We start from the raw sequence: 13,326 nt of genomic DNA, 5'->3' as shown, positions 1-13,326 counted from the left end.
GAAAAACACTTCTAGATAATTATCATAATTTTTTAAAAAATTACAAAAGCTATTACACTAGAAACCTAAGTATAGTCATACATTGGTGAATCCATATTATGAGAAGATAGGACATTTTCTTTTTTCTTTCTTTTTTTTAAAATGTTTATTTACTTATTTTGAGTGGGTGAGAGAGAGAGAGAGTGTGTGTGTGAGTAAGCAGCGGATGGGCAGATGACAGGGAGAGAGAGAATCTCAAGCAGGCTCTGTTCTGTCAGCACAGAGCCAGACCAGGTACTTGATCTCAGGAACCATGAGGCCTTGACCTGAACCAGTATCAAGAGTTGGACACCTAATCAATTCAGCCACCCAGGTTCCCCAGGACATTTTCTATCATTGTGTCATAATGATATATTTAAGATGTTTACCATGAATATATTCCACAGAGATATTTTTCATAATTGAAACATTTCCTACCAATGACATCTGTGACATTTTTCTCTCTGGCCAAAGAACGATAAAACATATTTATAGAACTTACAGTCAAAATGAAACTCAGAAGTCATTTAAACACCTTTATCCTACTTTTTAAAGAATTAGCTTTGTTTCTAATTATAAAGATAATAAAAATTGTTGCAAATTTTTTAAAATAAAAAGAAATACAAAGGTATGAAAAAGAATCAACTATAATCATAGCAACTAGAGATAACATGATATTGTATATTCCAGTCTTTATTTTTTTACTTAAAACAGTATCATGAACATAATGCCATGTTATGTCACAAATATAATTTTTAATGACTGCATAATATTTAAACCTCTGAATGAATCATACTTTATTTAATTATACTCCTATTTTAGGTTGCTGAGGATGTTCATTAAAATTTTGATGGTATATATTTTGATTATATATATCATAGGAGTACAATTACATAGATTTTATCTCTCATTGATAAAATATGTACTCATTTTATTATTTATTTATTTAAGATAGATTCAGCGAAGAAAAAATTCTTCCCTTTATACGTGATGAAATGTAGACCAGTACAAGTTAACTGATTGATGAGGTCCATAACCAAAATTATCTAATTTTCTGTTTTATAACATACCATCTACATTCATAAGAGAGTTTACTAGTTTCTTTCCATAAATCATTCTCTATAATTTAAAAGTACAGCTGTTGGATCTTGTTCTGCTGTATGTATTCTATCGCTATATCAATATTGCTATCTTTAAATTCCTAATCTATTATTCATCTTTTACTCATAACTATTTCATTCCCTCTTGAGCCTACATAGAGTGGCAATAAAACAAATCAGTAAAGCAAATTAAAATAGCAAGAAGAAATAAGAAAACAAACTAGAAAAACACCAGAATGAGACATTCTTTCTTATTCTTCTTTAGATTTCAATCAAAAGTCTACTTGAATATAGAAAAAGTCAGCTCCATTATGATCACTAATAGGCCATATTTTAAAATAAGCAAGGGAGAGTCTATTATAAAGTGTCATTACTATTCAAAGAGTGAAAGTATGTAAAACGATTTGGACACATTTCTGAAATTATTTGGAAGGCAAATGAAGGGTAAAAGCTTCAATCAGTTTTCACCAAGTCAAGATAAGCATCTTAGAAACAATCCTGACTGCCTAAAGATAGATTGTTTACATTACATAAAGATAGATTGTTGTACATTAAGTACAACCCCTAGTTCCAAGAAGAGAAATGAATCAACCCCATCCATAAAACCTGGAGCTTACTGACCTTACACATACAACCTCCAAGTATGCTGATTGATAAGCCAAAAAATGGAAATTAGAATTATTGGAAAAATATAGTAATTTTCAAGTGTATATGAATGTTAAAATTCAAGATTATTTCAGTTTTTTAGAATTACAAAACCTTACTTTTTATTTTTTAGAATTATAAAAACTTTAAAATAATTACCAAAATATTCCAATAAGCATTCATTAATCAAAAATGCAGTAAGAAAATTCTATACTCCAATATCACAGTTTAGCTTTAAATAAGAATTGCAGGGTTTTATTTTACATTTTCCCCCTATTGTCCTTTTAAAATGTGCTTGGGGGCATCAATATTAATAATTCATCCTAATTATAAATGCTATTGGAACACAAAACAGGAGAGTTTATTGTCAAAGTAAAAAAAAAAATGTTTACTACAACTCATCAAATACAATTAGCTTTATAAGTGATATGACAAATGTTTTCCTTCTATAAAGTTTCTTCACCTATTTTTGACAAATAAAAACAAAACTAATTAAGTGAATGGACATTAATAGCTTAGCCTACCCCATGGACTATGGGCCTCTCTGCTTGTTTGTTAATAACAATTAAGAAGGGAAGAAAACAACCACTAAATTTCAAAATGGTTTGGGGCCTCTGATTCTTATTACTGGTAAAAAAACACCGAGGGTTACATGCAATTCTCTGTATTCTGGCTATCAACTCTATCTTTTCCTTCCAAAATAAGAAAGCATGTAGAATAAACTGATTGAGGATTATATTAATTATATAAGCAATATTGCTTATATTATTGCTTATAAATATTTATTTATTTATTTATTTATTTATAAAGGAAAAACAAACCAATCTCACATATTAGTACTTTATTATTCACCACACCCCCCACATCTGATAACAAAACCCAATAATTTTAACACTTGATTTCAGAGTCACTATCCCAATGAGTTAAAACCCAAACTAAAGTTAACCAACATTTTAATGTGGATTTGGCCAACAACATGATGCACTAAATAGATTTAAACTGATTGATGAGAGAGAAATAAAACTGCTTTTAGATTATTTCTTTTTGCCTTCAAGTTGCTACTAAATTTCTTCATAACAGTCACTTCTATGACACTATTAAGTGACCTGTAGGTCACATTTCCAATCTGTTCATTCCATCTTTGATATACCCTAAGAAGATTAAATTGCATTTTTGTAATAATTACTCTTCAAAAGCATAAAAGACCTTAGAAGGTTTTATTATCATCACTGAAACCCCTACTCTCAAAAAAGACATAGGAGTGGTCTCATATAAGGTTTTCTTTCACTTCTTACTGTACTTTTGGCCAAAGGTAAGTCAAAGTAGCTGTTCCTCCAGTGACAACAATAGTAATCTCCCATAATATGTCATGGAAATTATTTTACAGAGATGTCCAACACTTAGTTTTATACAAAAGAATGTGGATAATGTTCTTTGCAAACATATCTGAAGGTGCTCAAAATTAATTTATACATACATAACAAGTATAGATATGCCCAGTGGTAAGAGAATCTAATTGGCTAAAGATCCAAGTTTTTAAGTAGACGTAGGTACTAGAAATCAGGTCTAGTTTCTATTAACTAAAATATTCTTCACTTTAGTGGCTTCAGGAGTTCAGAGAATTTCTATATGCATTCAAAATGAAAAAAATTACAAAATATCAGTTTAGACGTATATTTCATAGACTATAAACATGGCATAAGGAATGTCTGCATTTCTTCTACAAAATAAATGTGGACAAAAAAAATGGTACTAACCGTTATGATTTCCATTATACTTGCATTTTTAACAAACAATTTAGAAAATTGATGCTTATAGGTCTTTTACACATTTTATCTGTTAAGCAGTAACTGAAAACATAAGACAAAGAGCATTTCTGTGGAGAAAAAAAACAGACCTTTCTACTGGGATTAGTCAGCCAACTGAAACTATCTTTGGTACTTTACTGAAGGGTCTAATTTCTTTACTATGAAACACACGCGCGCGTACACACACACACACACACACACACACACACCTTGACAGCTTCTATCATCTATCTAATATTTAAAAGGAATTGTCCAAATATAAACCGCTCCACTGTGAAATTCATGATCAGTCGTGCTTGGATTACCTGAGCAATCTACCTGACATAATTTTGTTCCTACATGTGACATCCAATTACATCATGCGACAAATGACTTACCGGCCCAAAAGAATTACTGTCAAAACTGTGTCCATGATGATCACCTTCAACCCAGATGTGACCCCGGGGAACTTTGACATACCGGTTTTTGTGTCCCATAGTTCTAGAAATAAAGAGCATATATAACCATTGAGATGAGAATAGAAAGATCAAATAGTTGAGCATACAAAGAAACAGAGGGCAAAATGCTGTTATAAAGATGCAACAGATAATTACAGGTGAACCATGAAGCTACTCTATATCTTCATTTTTAAGTAACATATGGTTAGGATGTTGTAAACCAATGCACAGTAAAATTTTTTTTCACTTTTCGGTAGGAAAGAATTTTGTGCTTAAATAAAATGCACTAGCACCAAATACAAAGTTTTACTACTATATTTAATTCTCAATATCCTAGATATATTTTTATGAAATAAGCTCTAACAAAATATAGATCTATTTATTTTCTGACATTTGCTTTTATGTCAATGTTCAACTTCATCAGCTGTAATCTTTATTTCTTTAGTCAAATAAACTTCTCAAACCAACAGACAGCATTTTTCATAATGTCTTAATACTCTAAAAATAAGCATATATAAGAGACAACAACAAAAACCTGGATGATATCTTGTCAGATTGAAACTATCAGTATCAGCTAAAATTGTTTTGATCAGTATTATTTTATTTCATAAATTATTCTTTAAAATGAGAAAGTTTTTAACAATTTTGAAGACTGTTTAAAGATTGATGATCAATGATACACATTTAGTGGAACATTCTATATTCTTAAGGCTGACAAGGAAATGGAATAAGGAAAGGCTCTCTCATACACTATTGGTGACAATATAAAATGATACAACATTTTCTCCTATTTTACAATTTGGGGCTTATTTTCAGCAAATTTGTTAATAGACTAAAATGTATATGCCTTTGACTAAAGTTATTATGCTGGCAGAAATCCATTCCAAAGAAATAATCAGAATGTGAACAAATACTTATCAGGAGTATTCAACACAAGTTTTTTGTTTGTTTGTTTTGTTTTTTAAAAGAAAGGTAGACTGCCACATGCAGTGCCTCATTTGGATGTGTCTGGAATCTTAGAAGCTTGACAAACTTCTGTTCTACAAATGGACCTGGGGAGCTTGTTTGGAGGTTTTAGCAGGGGAGTGCAGCTACTCCCATACACTCGACAGAAGAACTCTATCTGGGAAGGTAATCCACTTTGACAGAGGGAGCAGCTTTAGGAGGGACACACAGGGAGCGGTGAGGGAGGAAGGGGACATCCACCTAGCCAGATGGGTGGAATCAACCTTGGTGAACAATGGAGTGAGAAATATCGCAGCAAAATCACCCTCACATTCTCAACACATGGTTAAAGAAATTAGGATACAACCAATTTAATAAAAGGAATGAGATTAGAATAAAATATTACCCAATTCTATAATAATAAATTCTTTTGGGGGAAGAGTCTGTCCTTTTTTTTCCTTCTTTTACTCCACAAACATTTTGGGAAATGCCTAACCTAAAGAAGCTTCTCAATAAATGTTGGTTGAATGAATGAATGAGTAAACATCACCCCCAAGTCTATAGAGTTAAGCACAAAAACTGAGCTTTGGTGAGCTATTCTTTAAGGTAGAGTCCCTTTCAGACCATTTCTGTTAGTTAGCAAGTTGTATATGTGCAGAAGAATACATATAAAAGGAAGACTACACATAAATTGGTGCTATAGAAATCGAAACTATTCATTATCTAGAATGGTTTTTAATTTTCAAGATAACTTCAGTGTTGAATTACTTTGCTTGAGCTCAGTAAATCATTCATGCAAGGAAGCATTGTTGTAGCCATTAGAAGCCCACAGTAAGTTAATGACTGTCGTTTATTTTTAATTACTACTAGGAAGAAGAGTTTCAGCTTTTTAAAAGAAAAGCAAAAACAAGTTGAAAACATCTCACCATCATATACTCTGTAATATAAGTGTTCTTCAATTAAAATCTGTCAATTAGTTCTTGACATCAATACTGCTTTTATCATGAGAATGCCTCTAAGAACTAATATCCCACATCAAGTGTTAATGATGGGAGAAGACCCTTTTACTTAATTGTTGGCAAGGCAGACTCTCCTAATAAGTCCAAACATTTGTTCACCTTATTAAGCTGGCTATTTAGAATAGTTAGAAAGAAAACAATTGCCCATTTTGTCTCTTCAAGCAGAATTATGAAATAAAACCAGCATAAAATCATTTGTGCAATGAAATGGTAGATGTTAACAAGCAGAGTCTTCTGGAAACCAGAAGAATGATATAAAAAAAAGTCAGATTGAATTTCAGTATCCTATGAACTGAGGAGTCAAGACACTTGTGATAGAAAGTGACAATATCATAAAATTACCAGTGACAGTCACAATTTCTTTGCATTGACCATCTTATCTAAAATATGTAAATACACCCATCTTCCATCATTTTCTAGCCTCTTACAATGCAGCTACTAACACTTGACATTCACTTGCTGGTTTCTTTGTTTATTGGCTATCTCCCCCCACCTAGAATGTAAACTTCGGCACGTTGCATTGTTCACTTTCTTTGTATTGCTAGAGCCCAGAAGAAAGCATTGTACAAAACACTCAACAATTATTTGTTGAATAAATGATCAAATGAATAACTGAAGAATGAAGAATACTGCAACAAAAGCAGAATAACAGAATGGAAAGTTCAGAGTCTGGAACCGGACTAAACCAGTTTTAATCTCACTACCATAACTCATAAGCAATCTTGTGCAAGTTACTAAATTTCTACCTCCATCTGCCTATCTTTAAAACAGGAGGAATAAGACATACTCTAACTGGGTTGAGAGGAAGGTCAGTAGTTAAATGAGACTATAATGGAGAGGTTACTGTAGAGCATAGTTTCTGCAATCAGCCTATTTTGGCTTTTATATCTGGCTTAACTCTTTCAACTTCATGTGACCTTGGGCAAGTTGATACAACTTGTCAGTTTTCTCATTTGGAGAATGGACCAAATAACGGTACCTAACTCAAAAAGTTGTTCTATGAATAAAGTGGAATGTATTAAACACTTGATAAATGGACTCTCTTATATTTGAGACTTTTTTAAGCACTCAGTATACTTCTGATATACAGTGGGAACCCATTAAGTGGTAGTTATTATTGCTATTGTCTTCCTTTGTCCACTATTTTCTTTCTTTTCAAAATTCAGAATGTGTTCAGCCTCCACTATCTATTAGCATCAGTCTCTTAAAATTACCTGAGCTACGCTTCAATAATTTCTTTTCCCCACAGTTTCACTGTGACTATTGACTATTTTTTATGGTACGATAAATCTTTTTTTTTTTTTTCTTTTTATTCGTATGCCCTTCTGGGATACTCTAAAATTTATATGTGAAAACATAATCTATCTGTTTGTGCATATTTAAATATGCAGAGAGTAGTAGGTGAAAAAACTCTCTATTTGTGTTTTTTCACCAACTAATCACTTGCATTTTTGAATGTCACAGTGCTAATATGAGTGGTTTACCTCAATACCAGACAGGTGTGAAAGAACACTTTGAACTGTAGCACTCTGATAAAATTCACTCCATTTACATAGTGCATATTTCTCAGGTTTCAATCTAACTTTTTAAAAAATAACCCAAAGTATCTTTAAAAAATATGATGTTAAAATATCGAGCTGGTTCCTTTTAGGACTGCCAAAGAAATATAATACTCCTAATAGAATTCCTCTGGAGAAGGAATTTTAAATAGCTTTTGTGCTTCTGAATTCACATAAAAGAAAGACAAGATAATCTTTTAGGTGATTTAACAGTTAAGTGAGGTGTCAGCATACAAGGTTGTATGTATCTATGGGTTGCAAATAATTTTGGTTTGACAGTCAAAAATGAGTTCTGTATGGTATTTTAACTACCTGTCTACAAAGAGGCATTTTTAGTACTAGCTTTACCAAGACAAGTTACCTAGGTCTTATAAATGGAATGAAGAATGATTGCCTCCAATTTGATTTGACCTTGAAAACATTTTTTAAAAAAATCTCAGTCTTGGGGCGCCTGGGTGGCGCAGTCGGTTATGCGTCCGGCTTCAGCCAGGTCACGATCTCGCAGTCCGTGAGTTCGAGCCCCGCGTCAGGCTTGGAGCCTGGAGCCTGTTTCCGATTCTGTGTCTCCCTCTCTCTCTGCCCCTCCCCCGTTCATGCTCTGTCTCTCTCTGTCCCAAAAATAAATAAAAAACGTTGAAAAAAAATTAAAAAAAAAATCTCAGTCTTTTGAGTGTCATCAGTTGAATACAAAATTATCAACATAATCCTTAATACAAGTAGGAAACAAATTCATATTTAAAATATTTCCCAAATACACACATGCATGAAGACACATTCTTAACTTAGGTAATATATAGTAATAATTCATGATTTATTAAAGTATTTTTATTTCTTTTTTAAAATTTTTTTTAATGCTTCATTTATTCTTAGAGAGACAGAGCACTAGTGGGGGAGGGGCAGAGCAAGAGAGGGACACAGAATCAGAAGCAGGCTCCAAGCTCTGAGCTGTCAGCACAGAGCCCAATGCGGGGCTCAAACTCACAAGCCATGAGATCATGACCAGAGCCGAAGTCAGATGCTTTACCAACTGAGCCACCCAGGTGCCCCAAAGTATTTTTATTTCTATATTTTTCAAATGATTATACTGATTATCCTCATTGTCCAAAGCAGTGCTGCCCTGAGTATGTATACTACTCTCTGGATCCTAGACACCTGGATTTTTATTGTCCTGAAGGGAGTAGGTGTCACCGGCTCAGGAATCAGTCAGATCAGGAATTGGAACCAGATCCCTTCTATCATCATCATCACTGATAGACTGGACTGGGGGGGGGGGGGGGGAAGGTCTTGATGGTAATCAGGAAAGGAAAACAAGGACAATTGTCTATCTAGGGTTGGCATCTAGAAGAGACAATAATTCTCCCTTGAGAATCCTTGTCCTGCTCTCAGATAAGATAGGAGTTCAAATTCATACTGCTTGTATGGTCTAACAAAGTTAAGAATTAACTTTGAATTATTAGGAATCTGGCAGAAGAAAATTTAAGATTATTCAAGAATAATCCTTCATTTCAGAGTTTGCTATAGATAAGTCCCAGCCAGTAAGAGCTCATAATTCAAAACAACACAACTCACCAGGAAATAGCCAGTATTAATGAGTCAAGACAAACAACAAATAGCAGAATTAGACCACCAGGGACTTAAAATACTGGATTTATCAAACATAAAATATAAATTATACATATTTAAATATTTTTAAAAATTAAAAAGGGAATTTTAAAAAATGAGCAAGACACTACCCTATTTTGAAGGACCTTTGAAAAAGAATCAAATAGCACTTCTATTTATTTAAATATTTTTTTGACATTTATTTATTTTTGAGAGAGAGACAAAGTGTGAGTGGGGGAGTGGCAGAGAGAGAGGGAGACACAGGCTCCAGTTTCTGAGCTGCCTGCACAGAGCCTGACGTGGGCTTGAACTCATGAACCATGAGATCATGACCTGAGCTGAAGTCAGTTGATTAACTGACTGAGCCACCCAGGCTCCCCTAACACTTCTAAATTTTAAAATGCAGTGGCCCTTTTTGGCCACTCTGACTAGGAATTTATCCAAGGGACACAGGAGTACTGATGCATAGGGGCACTTGTACCCCAATGTTTATAGCAGCACTCTCAACAATAGCCAAATTATGGAAAGAGCCTAAATGTCCATCAACTGATGAATGGATAAAGAAATTGTGGTTTATATACACAATGAATGGTGCTGGGAGAACTGGACAGCAACATGCAGAAGGTTGAAACTGGACCACTTTCTCACACCATTCACAAAAATAAACTCAAAATGGATAAAGGACCTGAATGTGAGACAGGAAACCATCCAAACCTTAGAGGAGAAAGCAGGAAAAGACCTCTCTGACCTCAGCCGTAGCAATCTCTTATTTGACACATCCCCAAAGGCAAGGGAATTAAAAGCAAAAGTGAATTACTGGGACCTTATGAAGATAAAAAGCTTCTGCACAGCAAAGGAAACAACCAACAAAACTAAAAGGCAACCAACGGAATGGGAAAAGATATTTGCAAATGACATATCGGACAAAGGGCTAGTATCCAAAATCTATAAAGAGCTCACCAAACTCCACACCCGAAAAGCAAATAACCCAGTGAAGAAATGGGCAGAAAACATGAATAGACACTTCTCCAAAGAAGACATCCGGATGGCCAACAGGCACATGAAAAGATGTTCAGCGTCGCTCCTTATCAGGGAAATACAAATCGAAACCACACTCAGGTATCACCTCACGCCAGAGTGGCCAAAATGAACAAGTCAGGAGACTATAGATGCTGGAGAGGATGTGGAGAAACGGGAACCCTCTTGCACTGTTGGTGGGAATGCAAATTGGTGCAGCCGCTCTGGAAAGCAGTGTGGAGGTTCCTCAGAAAATTAAAAATAGACCTACCCTATGACCCAGCAATAGCACTGCTAGGAATTTATCCAAGGGACACAGGAGTACTGATGCATAGGGGCACTTGTACCCCAATGTTTATAGCAGCACTCTCAACAATAGCCAAATTATGGAAAGAGCCTAAATGTCCATCAACTGATGAATGGATAAAGAAATTGTGGTTTATATACACAATGGAGTACTACGTGGCAATGAGAAAGAACGAAATATGGCCCTTTGTAGCAACGTGGATGGAACTGGAGAGTGTGATGCTAAGTGAAATAAGCCATACAAAGAAAGACAGATACCATATGGTTTCACTCTTATGTGGATCCTAAGAAACTTAACAGAAACCCATGGGGGAAGGGAAGGGAAAAAAAAAAAAAAGAGGTTAGAGTGGGAGAAAGCCAAAACATAAGAGACTGTTAAAAACTGAGAACAAACTGAGGGTTGATGGGGGGTGGGAAGGAGGGGAGGGTGGGTGATGGGTATTGAGGAGGGCACCTTTTGGGATGAGCACTGGGTGTTGTATGGAAACCAATTTGACAATAAATTTCATATATTAAAAAATAAATAAATAAATAAATAAAATAAATAAAACAAAACAAAACAAAACAAAATAAAATAAAAATAAAAAAAAATAAAATGCAGTGGCCCTTGAACAATGTGGAGGTTGGGCACTGACCCCCAGTACAGTAGAAAATCCTCATAAAACTTTTGACTCCCCCAAAACTTAACATAGCCTACTGTTGTCCAGAAACCTTACTGGTAACATAAGCAGTCAACTCACAAAATACATGTATTTTGTATGTTATATGTATTCTATACTGAATTTCTACAAGAGTAAGTAGAGAAAAGAAAATGTTATTAGGAAAATCATAATGAAGAGAAAATACATTTATAGTAGTATTATATGTTTATCAAAACAAATGTACATATAAGAGGACCCACTCAGGTCAAATCCATGTTGTTCAAAGGTCAACTGTAGATGATTAAATATGTGAACAGAAAAGCAGATTACTGAAAGCTAAAGAAAGAAGTAATGAACTGGAATGTATATCTAAAAAAGTTACTTAGAATTTAGAAATGAGAGGTAAAGAAATATAAGAAAATGTAAGAGATGTTAAGAGACATGGAGGACATTACTAGAATATGTAACGTAAGTGTAATCAAAGTTCCAAAGGAAGAGAATAAAAGAAAACAAGGAAAAACAATATTTGAAGAGACAGTAGTAGAGAACTTTTCATAATTGATGAAAGCGTAAATTCACAGATTCTGCCAACAGCAGAACAACAGTAGGACAAGTACAAAGAAACCACACCTTGCTATAACATAATGAATTGGTAGAACCCTAAAGACCCTCTTCCCCTCAATGACAAATTTCTGAGAAGCTTCCAGGGGAAAAAAAGATTATCTTCAAAGGACTAACCATTAAACAGCAGAGTTCCCATATTAGGGTATAATTTACATGAAATATAACACAAACATTTCAAGTATGCAATTCAATGAGTTTTAGCAATCTATATAGTCCTATAATCACTAGATCAAGATCTAAAACACTTGAATTATCCAATAAAGTTTCCTCAGGCCCCTCGGCAGGCAAATCTGCCTGAGTCCCATTCTTGGCTCCAGGTACTTGGACTGAGGACTGAGATGCTTTTTATTACTACAGTTTTGCCTTCCTAGACTTTTCTACATATGAAATTATTCAACATGTATTCTTTTATTTCTGGTTTGCTTAAATTAATCTAATGTATTTTAGATTAATTCATGATCTAAATAAACTGTTGGTTTATCAAGCAATAGTTTATGGACACTTGGGTTGTTTCCAATTTGGGACTCTTATCAATGAAGCAACTATGAACATTTCAGTATATGTATTTGTGTGGATGTATGTTTTCATTTCGCTTGGGTACATATCTGTTAGTGAAATGGTTGCGTCATATGGTAACTGAAGTCTTGGGTAAGTTCAGGTATTCCACACTTCACCAACACTGGATAATTATCACTCTTTCAACTTTAGCCATTTTAGGGCCATACAATAGTTTTAATATGCTTTTCCCTAATTACTAATGTTTCTGAGTATGTATTTGTCATTTACTTTCTTCGGTGAATGATTTACAGTTTTAAAAATGAAATTCAGTGGTTTGTCTTTTTATTATTGAGTTGTATAACTTTTTTATATAGTCTGGATATAACTCTTATCAGATATATGTTTTTGCAAATAATTTCTCCTGACCTGTGGCATGTTTCCTTTTTTAAAAATTTTCTTAACAGTTTTCTTCAAAGAACAGACATTTTTAATTTTAATGAGTCTGTTTAGCAATTTTTTTGTTTTATAATGTATGCTTTTTATGCCATAAGAAATCTTTGCCTAATCAAAGCCACAAATCTTTTCTTCTATTTTTTTCCACTTTTCTAGTTTTAGGACTTTTTTTTTCTTTTTTAATATAATACAAAAGGAAGCTCAAGTTCTCTTTCTTTCTTTCTTTCTTTCTTTCTTTCTTTCTTTCTTTGGGATATCCAAATTTTCTTGCACCATTTTTTTAAAAAAAGACTATTCTTTTCTTACTTGAATCACCTTGTGCTGTGGATAAGTTATGTACACTCAGAATTCTTATGCTGGAGCCCTGTCTCCCAGATGGAGCTGGGACCTTTGGGTGATAATCAGGTTTAGATGAGGGCAAAAGGGTAGGGCCCTCATGAAAGATTAGTGCCCTTATAAGAAGAGAGCAGAGAGAGCTTGTCTGATCTCTCTCTCCTTCCTCCACTCCCCATTCCTACTCTCTCACTCTGTCTACCATGTCACAACTTATACAAATAACATGCAGAAAAGGAAGAAATTGATTTAAAATAAAATTTTCTAAGGATTTTAAATTTTTCTAGTGAAGAATTTATTATCTTTGGACTTTGTTCAGCA

The 13,326-nt window shown here is 33.9% G+C and overlaps 1 protein-coding gene across 1 annotated transcript in view; it reads right to left on the bottom strand.

Annotated features, from left to right (window-relative positions):
- The window catches only part of IMMP2L (inner mitochondrial membrane peptidase subunit 2), a 702,214-nt gene that overhangs the window by 10,828 nt on the left and 678,060 nt on the right, over window positions 1-13,326 (bottom strand). The window contains exon 7 of the mRNA XM_040471579.1: window positions 3,949-4,051. Coding sequence (XP_040327513.1) covers window positions 3,949-4,051 — 103 coding nt within the window. The remainder of the gene's footprint in view (window positions 1-3,948; window positions 4,052-13,326) is intronic.

Source organism: Herpailurus yagouaroundi, unplaced genomic scaffold (assembly GCF_014898765.1).
Source record: "Herpailurus yagouaroundi ecotype Mexico unplaced genomic scaffold, PumYag 100, whole genome shotgun sequence".
Classification (NCBI taxonomy): domain Eukaryota; kingdom Metazoa; phylum Chordata; class Mammalia; order Carnivora; family Felidae; genus Herpailurus; species Herpailurus yagouaroundi.
The sequence above is the reverse complement of the archived record's forward strand: the minus strand, read 5'-3'. Positions and strand labels throughout refer to the sequence as shown.